The sequence below is a fragment of the Salmo salar genome, chromosome 25 (assembly GCF_965601325.2).
Source record: "Salmo salar chromosome 25, fSalSal1, whole genome shotgun sequence".
NCBI classification, from domain to species: Eukaryota; Metazoa; Chordata; class Actinopteri; order Salmoniformes; family Salmonidae; genus Salmo; species Salmo salar.
The window spans coordinates 27,592,898-27,616,547 of record NC_138315.1 but is presented as its reverse complement, the minus strand read 5'-3'; the positions used below and the strand labels follow the sequence as shown (position 1 = coordinate 27,616,547).

The 23,650-nt window shown below is 40.3% G+C and overlaps 2 protein-coding genes across 21 annotated transcripts in view; both read left to right on the top strand.

The window, feature by feature from the left end:
* LOC106586458 (coiled-coil domain-containing protein 141) overlaps window positions 1-2,721 on the top strand; it is a 49,280-nt gene extending 46,559 nt beyond the window's left edge. Inside the window, exon 26 of the mRNA XM_014173799.3 lies at window positions 552-2,721. Within this exon, the coding sequence (XP_014029274.1) occupies window positions 552-837 (286 nt within the window). The 3' untranslated portion in view covers window positions 838-2,721. The remainder of the gene's footprint in view (window positions 1-551) is intronic.
* A 5,585-nt stretch (window positions 2,722-8,306) lies between these two features.
* ttn.2 (titin, tandem duplicate 2) overlaps window positions 8,307-23,650 on the top strand; it is a 181,492-nt gene continuing 166,148 nt past the window's right edge. For 19 of the 20 annotated variants that reach the window (XM_082969075.1, XM_082969074.1, XM_082969073.1 and 16 more), the window contains exons 1-21: window positions 8,307-8,531; window positions 11,317-11,420; window positions 11,852-12,055; window positions 14,134-14,421; window positions 14,799-14,896; window positions 15,824-16,044; window positions 16,348-16,630; window positions 18,425-18,694; window positions 18,809-18,925; window positions 19,448-19,717; window positions 20,049-20,114; window positions 20,239-20,497; window positions 20,628-20,709; window positions 20,958-21,188; window positions 21,295-21,437; window positions 21,722-21,894; window positions 22,142-22,369; window positions 22,459-22,703; window positions 22,822-23,054; window positions 23,139-23,303; window positions 23,431-23,599. In XM_082969075.1, coding sequence (XP_082825201.1) covers window positions 11,330-11,420; window positions 11,852-12,055; window positions 14,134-14,421; window positions 14,799-14,896; window positions 15,824-16,044; window positions 16,348-16,630; window positions 18,425-18,694; window positions 18,809-18,925; window positions 19,448-19,717; window positions 20,049-20,114; window positions 20,239-20,497; window positions 20,628-20,709; window positions 20,958-21,188; window positions 21,295-21,437; window positions 21,722-21,894; window positions 22,142-22,369; window positions 22,459-22,703; window positions 22,822-23,054; window positions 23,139-23,303; window positions 23,431-23,599 — 3,836 coding nt within the window. In that variant the 5' untranslated portion in view covers window positions 8,307-8,531; window positions 11,317-11,329. The remainder of the gene's footprint in view (window positions 8,532-11,316; window positions 11,421-11,851; window positions 12,056-14,133; window positions 14,422-14,798; window positions 14,897-15,823; window positions 16,045-16,347; window positions 16,631-18,424; window positions 18,695-18,808; window positions 18,926-19,447; window positions 19,718-20,048; window positions 20,115-20,238; window positions 20,498-20,627; window positions 20,710-20,957; window positions 21,189-21,294; window positions 21,438-21,721; window positions 21,895-22,141; window positions 22,370-22,458; window positions 22,704-22,821; window positions 23,055-23,138; window positions 23,304-23,430; window positions 23,600-23,650) is intronic. The other variant, XM_082969061.1, reaches the window with a different exon arrangement.

The following is a 23,650-nucleotide window of genomic DNA, read 5'->3' as shown; positions in this document are numbered from 1 at the left end:
CCATTTTGGAGACAGACAGAGTATTTGGTGCAAGTGATAAACAGTAGAATTTCATAATTTTAATCAAATATTTCTATTCTTTTTATTCTTCATTAGCATGACAAGTTATTAGCATAAACGGTCACTGCTTATTCTACAAGCAAACTGTACACCAATGTGTTCGGAGTATTCTATAAATCAATTCCAAAAGGATCGTTCAGGTGGAGAGGAGAGGACACATTGAGAAATGATAAGATCGATTTATATACTGCATGAATAGTGTTACATCTGAAACTAAAGTCATTTTTGGTGGATAACATTTATTCCATTTCATTTTACTCCAATCATTTGTGAGTTTTTTTACTAATCTTACGTTTGTTTTTTTATTACTTTTTAATAACATAACTTTTATATAACACAAGTTCGATCATTATTCACTTTAGTAGAACATTGAATTATCTAATTGCTTGGATTGATTGTGTTTCAGCTCACCCTCTGATAAATAGGAATGTGATTTGTGTCTTTCTTGTGTTGTGATTGTGTTTTGTGTTATAATTCACTTCTTGCTTCAGGTTCAAGAATGGAGAGAAACTGACCAATGATGAGCACATAGAACTGTCACAAAAAAAAGGCAAACATGCACTGTTCATACAGAAGGTCACTGAGACCGACGCAGGCCTCTATGTGTGCCGGGCCGTCAACTCAAGTGGCACCCTGTCCTCTAGCACCGCTCTTCAGGTGAAAGCACGTAACAACAGCTGTCCCGAACCCGGCTACGCTCTTCTCAAGCTGGACTGGCACACTTGTTTTGGTACTCTGTGTTTTCTCCTGTACCTCCTGTACTTATTGCTGTTATGAAGTAATACAAAATATTATATCAAGCTTTTCACTGCCAGACCCTTTTCCACTCTCACTGTAATGGAAAGTAGTGTTGATTTTGCACAGTAGTACACTGGATAACCCTAATTTTAACTGTGAAATCTGTAAGGCTGCCTGGGGTGTCACTTCTGAACCTGATCACAATAACCACTTACATACTACACCCAAAATACCAACTGTGTGTATGAATGTGAGCTTAATTTATTTGTAGTTTAGATAATTGTTTAATTTGTGCATAAAACCAAATTATATCTCAACTTCAGTCAAAATATCCTTAATATTATACTTATATTTTATCAGCTTTTTATGTAAGTTAGCGCATTTGATTCTGTGCCTCTATGACCAAATGTCCTACAATTAACAAGAGAATAAGGTATATTTATTAATAAATGCTAAAAACAGTAATTTAGCAATTTCTTCAGTTTCAATACTGTATTACAGTGCATTCAGAAACTATTAAGACCCCTTGACTTTATTTCACATTTAGTTTTTTTCATCATCAATGTACACACAATACCCCATAATGACAAAGCAAAAACAGATTTTTAGACATTTTTGCACCCCAAAAATAAAAACAAACGGAAATATCACATTTACATAAGTATTCAGACCCATTACTCAGTACTTTGTTGAAGAACCTTTGGCAGCAATCACAGCCTGGAGTATTCTTGGGTATGATGCTACAAGCTTGGCACATCTGTATTTGGGGAGTTTCTCCAATTCTTCTCTGCAGATCCTCTCAAGCTCTGTCAGGTTGGATGGGGAGCTTTGCTGCACAGCTATTTTCACGTCTCTCCAGAGATGTTTGATCGGGTTCAAGTCCGGGCTATGGCTGGGCCACTTAAGGACATTCAGCCACTTGTCCTGAAGCCACTCTTGCATTGTCTTGTCTGTGTGCTTAGGGTCGTTGTCCTGTTGGATGGTGGACCTTCGCCCCAGTCCTTGCAGCTGAAAAACACCCCTACAGAATAATGCTGCCACGACAATCCTTCAACGTAGGGAAGGTGCCAGGTTTCCTCCAGACATGACGCTTGGTATTCAGGCCAAGGAGTTCAATCTTGGTTTCATCAGACCAGAGAATCTTGTTTCTCATGGTCTGACAGTCCTTTAGGTGCCTTTTGGCAAACTCCAAACGGGCTGTCATGTGCCTTTTAGTGAGGACTGGCTTCTGTCTGTCCACTCTACCATAAAGGCCTGATTGGTGCAGTGCTGCACCAAACTTCTTCCATTTAAGAATGATTGAGTCCACTGTGTTCAATGCTGCAGAAATGTTTTGATACCCGTCCCCAAATCTGTGCCTCAAACTAAACCTGTCTCAGACCTCTACGGACAATTCCGTCAACCTCATAGCTTGGTTTTTGCTCTGACATTCACTGTCAACTGTGGGACCTTATGTAGTCAGGTGTGAGCCTTTCCAGATTATGTCCAATCAATTTAATTTACCACAGGTGGACTCCAACCAAGTTGTAGAAACATCTCAAGGATGATCAATGGAAACAGGATGCACCTAAGCTCAATTTCGAGTCTCATAGCAAAGGGTCTGGATACTTATGTAAATAAGGTATTTCTGTTTTTACATTTTGTGTAAATGTGCAAACATTTCTAAAAAACAGTTTTTGCTTTGTCGTTATGGGGTATTGTGTGTAGATTGACGAGGGAAAAAATGTATTTAATCTATTTCAGAATAACGCTGTAACGTAACAAATGTGGAAAATGGGAAAGGGTCTGAATGCTTTCCGAAAGCACTGTATGCCCTTCCTATAAAAGTCTCAAAATCTTTGAGATATGATGGTAAATTGTGTCAGCCAAGTCCCCTTAAATATCAATGTCTTTCAAATAAAGTAATGCTTCTGATATCTAAAAGTTGTATGTATTGTTTGTGCTTTCTCTACCACTACATTGTCGTAGCTGTTTTATGGTTATAGCTAAAGTTTAATGTACATTTATCAAACATTTCAGATTGAAAGATCTGTAGGAAGAGAACTGAGGTGTTCAGTTCTTGCATTTTACTAGTCTGCATTATGATTGTGAAACTGTCAACCTATCACATGATATCACTTTATCTTTTTTATTTAACTAGGAAAGTCAGTTAAGAACAAAATCTTATTTACAATGACGGCCTACCCCGGCCAAAATGGACAAAGCTGAGTTAATTGTGCGCCACCCTTTGGGACTCCCAATCACGACCGGGTGTGATACAGCCTGGATTTGAACCAGGGACTGTAGTGACACCTCTTGCACTGAGATGCAGTGCCTTAGACCACTGCGCCACTCAGGAGCCCACAATAAAATCATATAACCACATGAAACTACTCTCACCTATAACACAATTAAATAACCAACGAAAATGATCCCATGGCATTTTGACATACAAATAGCACTTGGTTTCAAAGATACAGTATATCTGTAGTGTTGAAGGAATAACACGCATGACATTACTTGATTTGTAGCTTTGCCTCATTAGTTCACGATTTGTTTTACAAAACAAAACAAAAATAAATTAAATGTTTTGGTTATTAAGGTTGTCTGTACTGCTGTTGTACTGTATGTTGTGGGGTAACAAAATCTCTCAGGTCGAGCTGTGGTTCCCTATTCTCAGGTTACACCTCTTCACTCCCATCCACCTCTCTCGCCATCTCTCCACTCCACTAACTACTACTTCACTCCGGAGATGATTAGGCTGGCTCCAATCCTGTGGTAGAGGGCTGAGATAATAGCTTGAGATTGGCCTGCCTGAACATTTATTTGCAACAGATAGAGGAGTCAATGTGGCTATTCTTGATAAAATCACTAGTATTTGACATGCAAACACCCCATTTAATTCCTGCAGTTTGTTACAAGTGAGGTGAACCTATGTCTTTCTCTACTCAGCAGACATTGATGGTAATTAGACTATTTATTCTGAGACTTTATTTTGGTAAACATTTGTGTCTACTGATTGACTTCACCTTGAACAAAGCACAAGCTCATCTAATTTGAAGAATATATCCTGCTGAACCTACTTGACCTAATCAAACAATGTCATACATATAGTAAATAGTGTAACCTGGTCTCCCCAGCCTGACAATGTCATACATACAGTAAATAGTGTAACCTGGTTTCCCCAGCCTAACAATGTCATACATACAGTAAATAGTGTAACCTGGTCTCCCCAGCCTAACAATGTCATACATACAGTAAATAGTGTAACCTGGTCTCCCCAGCCTAACAATGTCATACATACAGTAAATAGTGTAACCTGGTCTCCCCAGCCTAACAATGTCATATATACAGTAAATAGTGTAACCTGGTCTCCCCAGCCTGATAATGTCATACATACAGTAAATAGTGTAACCTGGTCTCCCCAGCCTAACAATGTCATACATACAGTAAATAGTGTAACCTGGTCTCCCCAGCCTAACAATGTCATACAAACAGTAAATAGTGTAAGCTGGTAAGCCAGAACATAAGGGTATCCTGGTGGGAAGAGATCTCTTCCTGGAGTGTGTCATCTCGGAAAGCCTGCTCCCCGTGTCATGTGGTTAAATGATAGTGTGGTTGTAGCTTGTGGCGAAGGCAGTAAATAGTCTAATACTAGTCTAATATTTGTCTAATACTACATTAAATAGACTTTAAACATCACAGGCTGGTTTCCCAGACAAAGTTTAAGTCTTGTCCTGGACTAAAAAGCTTTCAATGGAGATTCTTCATTCAGAATGCACTTTATTTATTATTGTTTATTGCATTTATTTGGACAGGGACGATGTATAACAAAAACACAAGTCTCAGAAGTGAGAAGTGGTGCCTTGCACCAGATTTAGCTAATAGCGAATTAAGTCTGCAGTCCCCGGGCAGGTGAACAATTAAACTTGAAAATATTATACACAAACGTAGAACATACAGTACATACATCAGACAATTTAAAAACAGAAGAACAGGCTTGTAAAATCACATTATTGAACTTTACATGACAGTTTTAAAGAATGTTATGTGAATACCAATTAACACAATTTTCCACACAGAAAAAGGTCAGGACATACAGGCACGTTTCAAAACAGAAGTCGACATCACACATAAAAGTTTGCACACTGACAAAGAAATGATCAATCTATAATTTTAATAGTAGGTTTATTTAAAACAGTGAGAGACAGAATAACAACAAAGAAATCCAGAAAAACGCATGTCAAAAATGTTATAAAATGATTTGCATTTTAATGAGGCAAATAAGTATTTGACCCCTCTGCAAAACATGACTTAGTACTTGGTGGCAAAAACCTTGTTGGCAATCACAGAGGTCAGACGTTTCTTGTAGTTGGCCACCAGGTTTGCACACATCTCAGGAGGGATTTTGTCCCACTTCTCTTTGCAGATCTTCTCCAAGTCATTAAGGTTTCGAGGCTGACGTTTGGCAACTCGAACCTTCAGCTCCCTCCACAGATTTTCTATGGGATTAAGGTCTGGAGACTGGCTAGGCCACTCCAGTTCCTTAATAATATGCTTCTTCTTGAGCCACTCCTTTGTTGCCTTGGCCGTGAGTTTTGGGTCATTGTCATGCTGGAATACCCATCCACGACCCATTTTCAATGCCCTGGCTGAGGGAAGGAGGTTCTCACCCAAGATTTGACGGTACATGGCCCCGTCCATCGTCCCTTTGATGCGGTGAAGTTGTCCTGTCCCCTTAGCAGAAAAACAACCCCAAAGCATAATGTTTCCACCTCCATGTTTGATGGTGGGGATGGAGTTCTTGGGGTCATAGGCAGCATTCCTCCTCCTCCAAACACGGCGAGTTGAGTTGATGCCAAAGAGCTCCATTTTGGTCTCATCTGACCACAACACTTTCACCCAGTTGTCCTCTGAATCATTCAGATGTTCATTGGCAAACTTCAGACGGGCATGTATATGTGCTTTCTTGAGCAGGGGGACCTTGCGGGCGCTGCAGGATTTCAGTCCTTCACGGCGTAGTATGTTACCAATTGTTTTCTTGGTGACTATGGTCCCAGCTGCCTTGAGATCATTGACAAGATCCTCCCGTGTAGTTCTGGGCTGATTCCTCACCGTTCTCATGATCATTGCAACTCCACGAGGTGAGATCTTGCATGGAGCCCCAGGCCGAGGGAGATTGACAGTTCTTTTGTGTTTCTTCCATTTGCGAATAATCACACCAACTGTTGTCACCTTCTCACCAAGCTGCTTGACGATGGTCTTGTAGCCCATTTCAGCCTTGTGTAGGTCTACAATCTTGTCCCTGACATCCTTGGAGAGCTCTTTGGTCTTGGCCATTTTGGAGAGTTTGTTGATTGATTGATTGCTTCTGTGGACAGGTGTCTTTTATACAGGTAACAAACTGAGATTAGGAGCACTCCCTTTAAGAGTGTGCTCCTAATCTCAGCTCGTTACCTGTATAAAAGACACCTGGGAGCCAGAAATCTTTCTGATTGAGAGGGGGTCAAATACTTATTTCCATAATTAAAATGCTGTCATGTCCTGACCAGTAATAGGGGTTATTTGTATTGTTGTTTGGTCAGGACGTGGCAGAGGGTATTTGTTTTATGTGGTTCGGGGTGGTGGTTTGTTTAGTAGGGTATTTGATTTATGTATTCTGGGGGTTTATGGGCACTGTTCTATGTTAGTGTATTTCTATGTTCTGTCTAGTCTTTTGTATTTCTATGTTTTGTTAATTGGGGTTGGACTCTCAATTGGAGGCAGGTGTTTTCTAGTTGCCTCTGATTGAGAGTCCTATATATAGGTATGTGTTTGTTGAGTACTTTGTGGGAGATTGTTCTGTGTATAGCCTTGTGCCTTACCAGCCTGTGATTAGTCGTTGTGTTTTCTTTGTGTTTGTTTTGGTTCTCCTTCTTGTCCGTTTATAATAAAGAAGATGAGTGCACATTTCCCCGCTGCATTTTGGTCTATATCCGACGACAACCGTTACAAATGCAAATCAATTTATAACATTTTTGACATGCGTTTTTCTGGATTCTTTTGTTGTTATTCTGTCTCTCACTGTTCAAATAAACCTACCATTAAAATTGTAGACTGATAATATCTTTGTCAGTGGGCAAACGTACAAAATCAGCAGGGGATCAAATACTTTTTTCTCTCACTGTATTACTGTTGGACCTGATAATATTTGAGTTGTAAAACACATAAGCACACAAGTCCAGGGGGGGGGTGTATTTAGCCTACCTACAACTAATCCAAAGAGGATTTTCCTTGAACAGATGAAAATAACTTTATTTCCCTACAATGTCCGATTTAAAGCCAAAGTAACACTCACGTTCTGCATAAAGGAGTGTTGTTGTGCCAGATTCTGGGAAGTATGTGTGTGTTGCTAAGAATGAAAGGTGAAGTCTGGTGTTCTGCAAAAGTGGTAGTCAGTGGTAGTAGCAGGTAAACCCTTACATTTTTTAAAATCCTCTACGTGTTTGAAATAAGATTTTTATTTTTTTTCTATAACCTGAGTACATAACTGTCCACAAATGTGAATTTGGGACGTGTGATCTTAATGCTTCAAGAAATGTGACTTCTCAACTTCTGTTGCCTTTGTTCCCTGGCAGGACCGAGCCAAAGTGTCTCAGAGCCCTGGAAGTCGTCATGATCAACACACTGAAAATCCAGATGGGAAAACACTACATTCATCCTCAACAAGTTAACAAGATAAAAATTCAAGATGGTCAGGAGGGGAAATAGGGAGTCTGGGGACTTAAATAAAGACAATGATTGGAGTTTGAAAGACTGGCATGAAATACTTTTTTATTAATACTGTTTTTTATTAATACTGTTCTAATGTATTGTCCAATACATATCTGAATGTGTTATTGGAGTGCTGTCTATTTCAGTCTTTATGTTTTGAAGAATAATCTGTGAGTGAGCATGTTTTTTGTGTCAGAGAATATATGACACTGAGAAATCATTAGATACAGACTGAGAAATATTTTATAGGTACAGACTATGAGGCAGACTTTGTATATGAAGACAGGAAAACTTACACGTACTAACATAGCTGCCACAAGTATTTAGCAGCCATATGTAAACACTTGTCCTGTCCCTCTGATGGCATCATTTGTTCCAGTCAAGATACTGATGTGATGGGGGTAGCCCAGGACTTGAGTGACAGGCACAGCCTCACTTTCCATTTGGTCAATAAATTAATGTCAGTAAGTACTTTTACATTTTAGAACAGAAATTGACATAGTGGTAGCATTTGGGGATATGAAAGATTGTTATTATTCAAAAGGAAAGTCATTCGAAGCTAAATTTTGTGTTATAAGTAAGTCCGATGAACGCAAACAGTGACAACAGTGACTGGACAATGTTAAGTAAAGTGAGTGACAGGTTTGGGCTTGCATAAAATGGCTTCCAATCTCCCATCATCCCCTCTGGGTGGCAGACCAATGAGGAGAGCAGATGCACTGATGATGCTGATTTGCCCAGGGGTATAAAAAGTAACACAACCATATTGTCACTTCTGAGCAGTTGGAGCATTCCCAGCCTTGCCTCGGGTGTAGGGATTGCATAGGAAAAAGAGCAAAACTACACAGCTACACTGTGTGGTTTTGTTTTTTTTGGGTTTCTTTGAGGCTAAACTGTTCTCACATTGGATTTTCTGACATTTCTGGATAAGGAGATTGTTTCTGAAGAAATACAACTTCTGGGCTTCGCCCCATCAAATCTAGGCACTCTTGTGGATACAAGTAAGTAACTTTAGTTAATTAAACTTTGACCTGTTCCAATGCAGTGTTTGTCAATTAATATTGTGTTATTATCTGTATATAATAATTCCCATAGAATAACAGGTAACAACTGGTGATTTCCACCTAATTGGGGACAAGTATCTCAAAATATATTATGTGAATCATTTCACATTAAGAACATTTCATTTTAAATATTTAAATAATTAAGAACTAATGCTTATCATTTTCAAGGTTATTTATATATGGTGCAATGACTAGAGAAGCTCCCAGAATAGCCCCTGATAGCATTAGAGTGGTGTCCCAGCTGGGTCGCAATGTCTTTTTAAGGAAATCAGCAGCAGGGCTATCAGTTGCACCTCCAGTTATGTGCCACATGGTGACTGTCAGTCAAGTCTGGTACAGAGTATTTTTAGAGTCTGACATTTGTGTTACATGTCTCATCTGATGTTAACAGTTTTGGATAGTTTTCATACAATATGAAAACTATCGATGTGATGAAGGCTATAATTGATTGTTAAGGTAATGTCTGTTTTTAGAGTCTGCCATTCGTGTTACATGTCTCATCTGAAGTTAACAGTTTTGGATAGTTTTCATACAATATGAAAACTATTGATGTGATGAAGGCTATAATTGATTGATAAGGCAATGTCTTAGTTAATTGTTGAGCCAATGTATACTTTCTGAACAGTATATACTGTGGCCATTGTTTAATGATTTGTCCTGCCATTGAGATCACTAAAAAGACTATGGAGATTTCTAGAGGTCATGTTTTTCAAAGTTGTACTTTCTGGAGTGATATATATTCAGATGCTTCAGAATAATTGTTATCTGCTAGCTTCATATATGTTCTATTCAATGGAAGGTGTGATCTTGTGTTTCATTAAGGCCAAAGGAATCTACACTGAGTGTACAAAACATTAGGAACACCTGCTCTTTCCATAACAAAGACTGACCAGGTGAATACAGGTGAAAGCTATGAGCCCTTATTGATGTCACCTGTTAAATCCACTTCAATTAGTGTAGATGAAGGAGTTAAAGAAGGATTTTTAAGCCTTGAGACAATTGAGACATGGATTGTGTTTGTTTGCCATTCAGAAGGTGAATGGGCAAGACAAAAGATTTAAGTGCCTTTGAACGAGGTATGGTAGTAGGTGCCAGGCACACCGGTTTGAGTGTTTCAAGAACTGCAATGCTGCTGAGTTTTTCACGCTCAATAGTTTCCCATGTGTATCAAGAATGGTCCACCACCCAAAGGACATCCAATTTGACACAATTGTGGGAAGCATTGGAGTCTACATGGGCCATTGGAGTCTACATGAAGTCTACATGGACCTTTGGACACCTTGTAGAGTCCATGCCCCTTCGAACTGAGGCTGTTCTGAGGGCAAAAGAGGTTCCACTCAATATTAGGAAGGTGTTCCTAATGTAATGTACAGTCAGTGTATATTCAATGTGCGTATGTATTTAAGGTAATGTGATACAATAGTGCTTAATGGCTCATATGTTTGGTTGAATAATGTATGTCAGTATAATTCTGGATTCTAGGCCTGTACTGGATTGAAAGTACAGGCATACTGAGTTTAAGCTGTTCTATCTATAGGCCTAAACAAGTTCTACAAATGTAAAGCTTTAACCTTGCAGTGTTTTGAACAATGGAAATTGTCACCTTTATAAATTCATGACTGGTTTATTAATACTTCATTACAAAACCTCATGTTGATAGCTTATCCAGCTATTATTTAAAGATGAATTAATGGATTGTTTGTATCTGTAACTGTAATGGCAATGGCAGACATTTTAGGACATTAACACAGGCCCAGCCAAGGGATATGTTTTGTTTAGCAGCCCTAGTGTAACTGTAGGCCTAATGGCTGACATTTCTAGACTTAAACATCAAGGGACGTCAATGGATATGTCCCGTTCAGTTGGAGTTATAAAGCATCTATTACACATGTATTAGTTACCTTTGTTAACATTTACCTTACCCTAAGTACAGTGTACTTACAGTGTAACATTGTGTACTTACAGGAATACTTATTTTTTATTTATTTTATTTTATTTAACCTTTATTTAACTAGGCAAGCCAATTAAGAACAAATTCTTATTTACAATGACGGCCTACCCCAGTTGTTACTGTCTTGTCTGTGAGCTGTCACCGGGAGCTGTGGCCCTGGTGTGTGGCCTAACACCCCATGGAGCCTCTGATAGCTCAAGTGACAGGATGCAGTAAGCCAGGTGCTGGATATGACACAAGTCATTAGACTCTCACTGGAAAAAAAATAGGCTCTGGGTTCATTTGATGTATGTATTTTTTCTGCAGATGTAAAATATGTCAAATAAAAAATCCTCTTCATTGGTTAGGTGATGTGACACAAGTGACATAAGACTCTCAGAGGCTAAAAATAGAGTTCAAATGTAGAATATGCTTTGTTTGGAGATTGTGCCATAAAACTAATGTAAAAGATGTAAAAGAAAGGTAGATTTTTCTTCATTGGTTTGGTGATGTGACACAAGCAGTGTGAGTTTCCCAGACAGCGATTAAGCATGGTCCTAGAATAAAAGGCCCATTCAATGGAGAATCTCCATTGGCAATGCTTTTTAGTTCTGGAATAAGCTTAGTCAGTGTCTGGGAAACCTACCCTCGGTGGCTAAAAATAAACAGAGTTTAAATGTGTGGGTGTGCTTTGTTAAGGGATTTCACCATACAACTACTGTAAAAGATCAGAGAAGAAGATTTATGGTGTATGAGTGGTTTGGTGATGTTCTGCTCTGTTGTGTCTCTTAGGGTGCCGTCCACAATGTCTACACAGGCGCCAACATTTACACAGCCGCTGCAAAGCGTTGTGGCACTAGAGGGTAGTGCTGCAACGTTTGAAGCTCAAGTTAGTGGTAAGGAGATCTTTTATGTTCCTTTTAAACTGTACCTCATAGATATAGCTGACTGTCCAAACATAGATATAAATATGTTGAATCATTGATGTAAAACCACATACAGATAGAAAGCCTTTGCACAGCAACATTTTATGAAGTGATTACACAAGTAATAAGTACCCAATTATGGGTTGGTTTCCCAGACACAGATTAAGCCTAGTCCTGGAGTAAAAAGCTTTCGTAATGGAGAATCTCCATTTAAAATGCTTTTTAGTTCTGGATCTAGGCTTAATCTGTGTCTGGGAAGCCTGCCCTATGTGATATTGCTGGCCTTTTCTCAACTTTGCTCTGAATTGTAACTGCTTGCTATGAGTTTAAAATCGTCACCAAATTCATCACCATCATCATCAGCTCTGCTGTGCTGACTAGAATGTTGACTTGATCTAAAGGTTCTCCAGTTCCTGAGGTGAGCTGGTTCCGTGATGGCCAGGTTCTTTCCGCTGCCGCTCTGCCCGGCGCACAGATCTCGTTCAGCGATGGCCGCGCTGTTCTGATGATCCCTGCTGTGACAGCCGCACACAGTGGAAGATTTTCTGTCAGAGCCACCAATGGTGCTGGACAAGCCACTAGCACCGCTGAACTTCTTGTTACAGGTGAGAGAACCGGAGTTGATGAAACAGTGGTGTTTGCATTGTTTGAGGTTGTTCTAGCTAGCCAATGCTTTGGCTTGCAGTTTTAGACAGTGTCCTGAATCATACTAAAGAGTCATCATGGCTGCAAACATAAAGGGCAGCCAAAGATAACATAGTATTCATTAATAAAGTTCTAGAAGCAGCCTCTCCCATTGAAGTGACTGACCACAAGTACTGTAGGCCGAATGCCCCTTCATTAATAGTTACTTCTGTCTTTACTGACTTGTTCAATTAACAGCACTTAATTTCAGTGGTGAGAGTGATAGCTGCATTGGTGTTTACATTTTGCATATCCAATAATGAGAACCAATATTGAATTAGGAAACTGCTGTTTGTACCTAAGATGGACAGGTTTTGGTGCTATGTTTCTAAATGGAGCTATGCTTGTTTGTGTGTGATTTTTTTACATATAAAGTTGGATAAAGTTGTTCTTCAGAGATACCTGCTAGCGAGCGCAATCATGATCACTGTGCTGTAACTATTCCTAGTGACTAAACTACGCCCTCGAGTCAACTTCTTGATTTGTGCAATCGAAGTGGCACCCAATTTAAATAGATTTCTCCTCATCTTGCCCTCCAGAACCAACCTGGACTCAGGGGTAGATGTAACATAGTAAATGTGAATCTGGACACTCAAATTAGTATGATATGTTACGTATGGTATGTATTAATTATTTATGTTATGAATTTGCAATATGTATGATATGTTACGAATTCCAATTTGTTCTGGCTAACGTTAACTAGGCTAGGGGTTAAGGTTAGAGTTAGGGTTAACCTCTCTAGGGTAGGTGGCACCAAATCGTCCCACCTACGTAACAGCCAGTGTAATCCCGTGGCGCGTTATTCAAAAACCTCAAAAATGCATTCGGTCGACTCGGGCACGCGCCTAAGCCCATAGTACTCTGATCGGCCACTTGCCAAAAGCAATAATATGTTTCAGCCAGAGGCTGCCTCGATATCGTTCAGCTTTTTCCCGGGCTCTGAGAGCCTATGGGAGCTGTAGGAAGTGTCACGTTAGAGCAAAGATCCTCAGTCTTCAATAAAAAGAGCCAAGATGAAACACAACTTGTCAGACAGGCCACTTCCTGCATGGAATCTTCTCAGGTTTTGGCCTGCCATTTGAGTTCTGTTATACTCACAGACACCATTCAAACAGTTTTAGAAACTTTAGAGTGTTTTCTATCCAAAGCCAATAATTATATACATATTCTAGTTACTGGGCAGGAGTAGTAACCAGATTAAATCGGGTACGTTTTTTATCCGGCCGTGTCAATACTGCCCCCTAGCCCTAACAAGTTAAGCTTAGGGGTTAAGGGTTAGAGGAAGGGTTACCTAACATGCTAATTGTTGCTAAGTAGCTAAAAATGTGTAAGTATATTTTCAAAGTTGCTAAAATTCTAAAGTTGTCCTTGATGTGATTTGGACACGCAACCTCTGGGTTGCTCGACGTCCGCGTTATACGCCCATCCGTCCTTTAGTTTTGGGTTTAAATAACTTCTGTCTTTTGAAACTATACCAAATGTAACAAATTGTACTAATATGAGAGTCACAGAACTACTTTTACTATGTTACGTCTAGTCCTTGAGACCAGGCTGCCAGAACTGGCATTCTTAGGATGCTAAACATGGATTGCGTTATAAAGAGTTAGCCTATTAGCCACATAATATTTGACACAAAGCAAATGTATTTGTAAACACGTTTAAAGTAAAAATGTCTAGTGCTTCAACTGACCCCGGGCATAGGGGCAAATGTAACCATCGGACCATTTGGATTCAAATCTGTATAACGATCCAAAGATCTTCTGTAAATACCTATTCATGGTATATGACTAGATAGATGTAAGTAGATAGATTAAGTTTCGTATTTAAAAAGGTCTCTCTCTGGGTAGACCGAATGAAAAAATAATTACGTTTGCCCCCGGTCTCAGCCTAGCCAATGGATATCTGTGCTGCTCAAGTTGAGTTCACTTCCATCGATTTTCCTTTGATTAATTTTTTTTTGCCATAAAACGTATTTTTCCATTTCCATGTATTATTACAGTGGAGACTGCGCCGCCCAACTTTATTCAGAGACTTCAGAGTTTGACCGTGAGACAAAGAAGCCAAGTGAGACTGGATGTTCGTGTGACAGGAATCCCTACACCTGTGGTAAAGTTCTACAGAGAGGGAGCCGAGATACAGAGCTCCGCTGACTTTCAGATTGTTCAAGAAGGAGACCTTTACAGTTTGTTGATTGCCGAAGCCTTCCCAGAAGATTCTGGAACTTACTCTGTAAATGCCTCAAACAGCAGCGGACGGGCTACCTCCACCGCTGAACTGCTGGTTCAAGGTGAAAAAGTTGATTTGTGATTAGGACTGTCCTTAATATTGTGTTTTGGGCGTTTGGAAGCCCACATTGTAACAGCCTTCTCACATTTAGGCTTTCATAAAAGTGAAGTTACAAGAATTCCTGTTTAAATTTTTTATTGAGCATTTCCTTAATGTTTTGTGGACAGGAAATGGCATTTATCTAGCCTAGAGGTGACCTAGCCTTCAATGAGCCAGTCTGTCAATGCATTAAAACTGAATGGAAACTGTTATAGGCCCAATGAATTCTATATTGACATGTTGCCTGAACTGAATTTGAAGAACAGTTTTGAATTCACAACTTGTCATCATGTTCAATAATTTGATGGGAAATGCATCTTTATATTTGTTTCTGTCCAGGTGAAGAAGCTGTGCCTGCCAAGAAGACTAAAACCGTAATTTCATCTTCCTCTCAGAGGTCCTCCTCTCAGAGTCGCCAGACCAGAGTTGAGACAAGGGTAAATATACATTAAATATGATCTAAAATGACTTGTGATAACCTAACCCTATAGGGCCACTAAGTAGACTCGACTACAACACCTTCTGTTTAATGAGGGGAAGGACCACAACCTTAAAGCCTGGCCTAGAATGTTCCCTGCACAGCTCAACAGATCACTAGATAAGGCAGTTTCAGAAAAAGAAAAAAGGCAATTTTATTACAGCATTTAAATAGTTTCACAAGGGTTATGAAATGTATGACTTTGTTTAATATGCAAGATACTCAATCTTAATTAGCCAACCAGCTGACAGTCTCTGCACTGCATCCCCGGGGAGCTGGAGCTCGCTCCCAACACGTCGTCCCCGCCCCCACCACGGGCACCTGCAGGGAAGATGGGGATGTGGAAAAGAGGAGGAAGCATGCAAATTCCCCCCAAAAACACAACAAACCAAGAGTATTTAAACATTTTAATGTGCACAAAATCATATTGCTACAAAAACACCTAGTGAAGAATTGACTCACCGAAATGGAAGCAGTGAACGGAGAGCTGGAACGTCAGCCCAGCTTTCCCTCTATGTAAAACATTTGCCATGACCGTCTCAGTGACCAGATCTCAACCCAACTGAACACTTATGGGATATTTTGGAGCTCCACCTGACAGCGTTTTCTACCACCATCAACAAAAGACCAAATGATGGAATTTCACGTGGAAGAATGGAGCTGAGTCCCTCCAATAGAGTTCCAGACACTTCTAGAATCTATGCCAAGGTGCATTGGAGCTGTTCTGGCTCGTGGTGGCCCAGCGCCCTATTAAGACACTTTATGTTGGTGTTTCCTTTATTTTGGCAATTGGCAGTTGTATCTGTCTGTCTATTGAAGCTATCAGTCAGATAAATACACTTTTATTTCAATAAAACACTAACCTTTAATGTTGTTTTATTTTCAGAGTATGGAGGCTCAGTTCGAATCCTCATCCATGCAAATGCATGTTGAAGGTGGTGTAGTGAGCCATCTAGCACACAAGACCCCACCACGTGTGCCCCCCAAGCCAACCTCAACCTCCAAGTCCCCAACACCATCATCTCTTGCAGCCAGAGTTGCAGGGGGACGTCATCAGTCACCATCACCTGTGAGACATGTCAAGGCACCCACTCCGGCCCCTGTTAGGTAAAAAACTTTATTTCAATCTTTCATTAACAAGGAAGTGTAGAGAGTTCAACAATATTCCACACATATAATACAGACAGATAGTTCACCTCAATCTCCATAGGGAATAAGACCATGTTATTTTATAATACAGAAATGACCAGGTATTTAGGCTCCCTAGAAGTGACCTGGTAAAACAGTAATTACATGATAAACATATTAATTACTTGTTTGTCTATTTACACTACAAAACACCATTTGGTACTAGGTAATATACGAATAATGATTTTTTTTTTACATTTTCTCTCTCTTTGTTTAACGCAGGTCCGTATCCCCCACTTCAAGACTGTCTGTGTCCCCAATCAGACCAGTCAAATCCCCACTGACCACACGCAAACAGGTAGCCCATGGTCCTGATGTCCTCCCACCATGGAAGCAGGGAGACTTTGTTGAAGGGTCCAGCAGCTATTCCAGCAGCATGACTTCTAGTGCCACCCATGCCCAGGCTTCCATGTCTACCACCCAGGTTCACATGGAGCAGCGCTGGGAGGGCTCTTATGGATTGCAAACGGCTGGGTCCGCAGTATCTGGTGTCGCTGTGAGAGAGGTAAGGAAATTCTTATTTCTTAGGGGCCACTCTCTCAACTCTCTCTGTGGCAGAGCCATCTTGTGGCTGATTACTGAATGTGCATGAGATGGTAAGGGTTTTAAGATTGTGAACTTATTTGATTAGCTGATTCGCTCTCTTTTTGGGATCTAACATGGCTCATTAGGATAGGTTGCCTGCATGTAGAAAGGTATGAAAGAGTGCATCTCTTATCAATAATATGATAATGACGTTTGAAGCTATTATCAATAAAACTTCTGATTGGATCCTAAGTTAACGCTACTAATGTATGCTAGGAGGCGCAGCATGAGGTGGACGATAAAAGCATTGCTGTAGCTACTGTGGTAGCAGCTGTGGACCAGGCTCGCAGCCGCAAGTCTGCTGGTTTTACACCAGAGCCGGTGCCGGTGGTGACACCCAGTACAGAGACACAGAGCACCTCTACTACTGTGTTAATGTCCACAACAAGGGAACAGGTAGTTCATTATTTAACGAAGTACAAACCCTGTCGTCCTTCCCTTCACTTCCATTATTTATTTATTTCCCTTTTTTCTGTCATCACAGCCCCACTCTAGTAGACCCCCCTCACGCTTAACAATATTATCCCTGATCAACATAGACCATTTTACATTTGAAATTGTTGTCATTTCAGCGTACCCACATATTCGACCTCACAACCATCTGTGATTTTGTCACATTCCCTGTGGTTTATTTTTCACATTCCCACGGATGTTGTTGAGCTCCCCCATAGTGTCGATATGTGTTATTCATATTCTCATTATTTATTCACCGAATATATTACTCTCCTGCCCATGACTATGTTTATCATATAGATCATGCCAGAGTCTATAGCTGTTGAACCAGCTATAGCGACAGACACTGATGACACTGTGGTACAGAACAGAGAGGTTGGAATCTCTACTGTTACATGTATGATGACAACCGAGGAGCAGGTAGTTTAAAGATGGCGCTTAATGTTTTGTTTACTACTCTGAGCACTTTCCCAAATCACTCACCTCACCTATACTGTATGTAAGCACTATTTAAGTTGAAGTCACTACACAGGTCCCATTTTCTATATGATATTATCACTATATTTAGGTGCCGATACAATATGTATTGCGATACTCACTATTCTAAATGTATGCGATTCAACACTTTGATTTCATTGCGATTTAATGTTCCAAACATGTTGCTCTCTCTATGTCTGCTGCAGAGAGACGAGAAGCATGAGAAAATGAGTTTTGATCAGTAATGGAAGTAAAAGTACTGATAAACATGTTGGCTCACTATTTAAAAAGAACATGGAGAATAAGCTATAGGATGAAAAAGTTTGGGCATAGGTACAGCCGACTAGCACTAGCACTACCTAGCAAGAAATATATATAATAGTAATAAATATGATATACATATATATATATATTTTTTTTGTACAAAATAATATTGTAACATGTAACTGCATTGATTTTTTTTCTCCATCACTTTGATTTAAGAGGAAAATGCGTTCCCAAGTCGATTGAGCAAAAATTCTTGCAATTTCAATTAGTCAACTGCATGTTCATTTTCACTATTGCACAACCAATTCAACTAAACTAACATGATTCCATGCATTAATGATGACATGTTAATACCAGGTAATGCACACAAAACTTGTTTTGTATCCACGGGTGTGATGTTTTTCCTGTTTGTCATCGTTATGTGAATCTGTTTGCTGTCATAGTGACTGCTGCCATGGATGCTATGTATAATATCTATGTGCTGTATGTATGACATTGATTGCTTGTTGTCTCAAAGGTTGAGGGTGGGAAAAAAGCGGAGGCAAAGGCTACAGTGGTTGCTGCTGTCGACCTAGCACGTGTTCGGAAGCCTTTGCATGCTGAGGGGGGTCATGCTGAAGAGGAAACCATACAATCTGATTTAAAACAGCAAATGATGATGGCAACTACTGAGCAACAAGTCACAGTGAAAACTGAGGCTGCAACTGTGCCAATGGTGCAAATACCAATAATACCACCACCATCAATTCAAACAACAGCTGATGAGCAGAGTATTCATGTTACCCAGGTTTGCTATCTTTTTAAATATAAAAAGATGCTGCATTTTCTCTGATAGGTTTCTCAGAAGTTCTGCATTGAGTTGACCTTTCCTTACTCTATCACACTTTGTTGGTTACTTTAGATACAAAGAAGTTCAGAAACTACTACCGCCCACATGGAAACTGCCCTCACACCATCCCCAATTCCACATTTCACAGTTTCAAAAGTTACTGTTCCTAAACCTGACCATAGCTATGAGGTAAGCATAGGACATATCAGGCAAGCAGGGGTACACACGTTTTATTGCCTCAGTTTAATTGATAAAGTAATAATCAAGTAATACATTGCTGGCCTCTCTGGTCAACAATGCAATAGGTTTCTTAAGCCTGCCTGACATAAAACTGTTTTGATCTCTGTTAGACGATCATCTCTCAATATACAGTTTATGTGTTTAACCACATTTTATCTTAACAGACCATCCAATCCTAACACACACAGTCTGCACTGCCATATTATGTACTGTACACTGAATAAATATCCATTCTAAATAACTTAATTTTCCCTCTCTTCTCAGGACATACCATAAAAATTCACTCTTAGAAATCACTATTTAGCTTAGCAAGTATTTCCTAAAAACTAATGCTCACTTAATCCGTGTACATCGTCATCCATTCCATTATATTTTTGAGTCACAGCCTTAATATTTCTAAACAAAGCAGACAATATCATAATGGGTTGTTCTGATTCGTGATGATAATGCTATTCTCCTTGGGTTGGTCAGGTTTCGATAGCAGGTTCTGCTATTGCCACACTGCAGAAAGAGTTATCCTCTACCTCTGCACATGCTGCTCAAAAGATCATCAAGCCAGTCAAGCCTCCATCTCCTAGTCTCCACCGTAAGGTTGTGGACGTGATGCCAGCGCCAACCCAGTCTCCGTTTAAGGATCTCTCCGAGAGATATAAGACGCATTTCGACACTCAGTTACAGACTCAGATAGGCGCTACGTTTACAGGGGAAATGGAGCAAATGTATAAGGATTTGGAAACAAAGGTTTGTAGTCCAGAGTGTTGTGCCCTCTAAAATAACATTGTGTGGAGTCTCACCTATTAGTACACCTTCTCTTCACCATAACGCCGAAGCCTCGCCACGTTATCTTTGTTTCAGAACCCATCTGCATCACAAAGAAAGCCCACCTTGCTATCCTCTTCCTCTTCCTCCCTTCTTCATATATCTGTTCCCAGCCTGTGTCACAACCCCTCTTTGTCTTTTCAGGATTCACTCTTATCTTGCTTCCATTTTATCCATCTTTCACTACTGCCAAAGTCAAGTTCAGAAACTGTACTGTATGTCACTTTTTGTGACCTATATGCATTTTCCATAGATCGTTGAGACTGCAGCAGTCCCATCCCCTGCAGAAGAGCCAGTTGTGCCACCTACTCTTGTAGCTGTAAGTATTTCTCTTGTGGGTGTATGTCAGGTCATATAAGTTATTGTTGTCTATTCAGGCGTCCTTTCATCCATCTTTTTCTAAATGTCAACATGTCAGTAAAACTATTGTATTTTGTTTTCAGGGCTTGAAGAACCTGACTGTGACTGAGGGTGAGTCTGTGACTCTGGAATGCCAGATCTCTGGTCACCCTGCCCCTGGCATCATGTGGTTCAGGGAGGACTACAGAATTGAAAGCTCCATTGACTTCCAGATCACTTATGAGAGTAAATGTGCCCGTCTGGTCATCCGCGAGGCCTTCGCAGAAGACAGCGGTCGCTTCACTTGCACTGCTACTAGCAAGGCTGGAACTATCAGCACATCCTGTTACCTGCTTGTCAAAGGTAAACAGGCAGTTTAGTTTTCAACATTTCTGTCTACAAAACTAAGTACTGTTGAAGTGTAATACTGTACTGCCGAATGGTTTATTGGTTTATGAATGTGCTAATACTTGTATACATTTCTTCCTTCTAGTAACCGAGGAGATTGAGACCCGGGAAGAGATGACACAACAAGGCACTGTCACTGTATTTGACCTTACTACTCAAGAGAAACTGTGAGTGCTAACTATTTTATACCACTACATTTGGAAACTCTTGACATGTACAGTTATGAGTCATGCCATTTATTGACAAGGGAAAACGGAATCATTCTATGATACCTATCAAACATTATGAAACCATTCGCCAGCAAGTCATACTGAATCTTCCCTGATTGAGTTTTGCGAATGGGGATGAAAAAATTGGACTTGTTTGATATTACATTTTCCCTAATTGATGTATATTTCTAATGCCCTTCAAACAGTTTTACTGCTGAAGCAAAGGAGGAGACCATGTCGGAGGTGAGCACTGCCATCGCCACCGCAGGTTCACCAGTGGATACTGCAGATGCCGTCGCTCCTTTCTTTGTCAAGAAGCCAACTGTACAGAAGTTGGTGGAGGGCGGACGTGTTGTCTTTGAGTGCCAGATCGGAGGCAGCCCCAAGCCACACATGTTCTGGAAGAAGAGTGGAGTGCCCCTTACTACAGGATACAGGTAGCCTACTTGTGATACATTTTCAATTCATCTCTATTTTGCATTTGTAAGACTGTGTTGATCATTCATTGTACTGTTTAAAATGTATAACTTATTCACCCATTAGATATAAAGTCCACTACAATAAGGAAAGTGGAGTGTGTAAATTGGAGATCTCCATGACATTTGCTGATGATGCTGGAGAGTACTCCGTCTTTGCCAGGAACCCGCTTGGAGAAGCCTCTGCCTCAGCTGGACTGCTGGAGGAAGGTCAGTTGCTTTAATCAAAATGTTGTTCAATCTCATGGACTACAAACTATGCTCAGTTAGCATTGCTTTTAAATCCAGTAATAGGATGCATCCTAAATGGCACCCTATTCCCTACATACAGTAGTGCACTACTTTTGTCCAGAGCCCTATGGCCTTTGGTTGAAAGTAGTGCACTATGTAGGGAATAGGGTGCCATTTGGGACAATCCGTGGCTTTATTTGGGTCCGTGAAATCAGACCATAATGTTTTAACTTTTGTTTACACATTGTATATTTTGTTTACAGGGGAATATGAAGAATACATGAAGAAACATGAAATGACATATAAGAGTGAAGTAATTACAACGGTGCAGGTGGATGTACCCCCTGTTGTTGTGAGCGAATATGACGACGACCAGATGTATAGGCAGAGGAGAATAACACAGCAAGCACAAACGCAAAGCTTTGTTTCAACACAGGTATGTGGATGAAAAGAAACACATTACTTATACAATGCAGAACTTATTTTGCTGATACCTGTTTTATTGAGGAAAGTTTTATTGACTGTGATATGTGGTTGTTTAATTCGCTCTGGATAAGAACATCTACTAAATTACTAAAATGTAAATGTAATTATTGTGATGGTATGGCATTTGATTTGTTCTCAGCCACCTGTTATGAAACAAGACAACAGCATGCTTTATTCCAATGTGTTTTTTTTTACAGGAATTCCAGATTTCTTCCTTTGAGGAGAGGATTATCCACGAGATTGAGATCCGCATCCTGCAAATTACCTACCAACAAATTGTGACTGAGGATCGGGAAGAGATGGTGACTTGTGCAGATCGTGAGGCTTTACAGTCAGCCTTTGCCACTCCAGTTAAAAACTACAGGATCATAGAAGGAATGGGTGTTACTTTCCACTGCAAAATGGCAGGAACTCCACTGCCCAAGGTAGTAAAGAAACCATACATTTGTATTTTACATTGAGATTAATATAACATTTAGTATATATTCATCAAACGTTTCTTGTCTTTCAAAAGATTGCGTGGTACAAAGATGGAAAGCGTATCCATCATGGTGGCCGTTACCAGATGGAGAGTCTTCATGATGGTAGAGCCAGCCTGCGTCTTCCTGTGGTGCTGCCAGAGGATGAGGGTGTTTACACAGCATTAGCTAGCAACATGAAGGGCAACTCTGTGAGCTCAGGGAAACTGTATGTGGAGCCCACTGCCATTGCAGGAGCTCAGCGTTACACGCCTGAACCTCAGGCAATGCAGAGAATTAGGTGAGATTTTTATTACCAAATGTAACAGGGTTATTACCAGATTTTAATTTATATTTGTTTAACATAGCCATCATAAAAACTTCCCAAGTATCACTGAATTTGGTATTTATTTGCTCAGGTCCCAGTCCCCAAGATCTCTGAGTCGCTCTCCCGGACGCTCTACTAGTCGCTCTCCTGCACGCTCTCCTGGTCGCAGGCTTGATGACACTGATGAGAGTCAGCTGGAGAGACTGTACAAGCCTGTGTTTGTCTTGAAGCCACAGTCATTCAAGTGCGCTGAAGGGCAGACTGCCAGATTTGACCTGAAAGTAGTTGGTAGACCCATGCCTGACACTTTCTGGTTCCACAATGGTAAGTGATGTGAAAACATATTCTCTTCTCTCAACTAGTTTTATGAAAATCATACATTTATTCCTCTATTTGTGTTCTTTTCAGGGCAACAAGTTGTCAATGATTACACCCACAAGATAGTGGTGAAGGAAGATGGAACTCAGTCACTGATTGTGGTTCCAGCCATGCCCCATGACTCTGGAGAATGGACGGTAGTTGCTCAAAACAGAGCTGGAAAAAGCTCTGTGACCATGACACTTACAGTTGATGGTAAGATCTTTGTCTTGTTTATATCATTCCTCATTTGAAGCTCAAATGAATTGTCACTTTGTATCGATACGTCACATACCGTTGTTGACTGATAACATTGTCCTTGTATATGTTTCTCCATTTACAGCCAAAGAAAATTTGATCAGACCCCAGTTTATTGAGAAGCTGAAGAATGTTAGTGTCAAGAAAGGCACTCTGGTTGAGTTGGCGGTCAAAGCCATCGGAAACCCCCTGCCTGACATTGTTTGGCTGAAAAACAGCGACATCATCTCCCCACAGAAGCACCCAAATATCAAGTATGTGTTTTGCCCCACCTTTTATCTCAATGTGCACATGCCTATGTTATT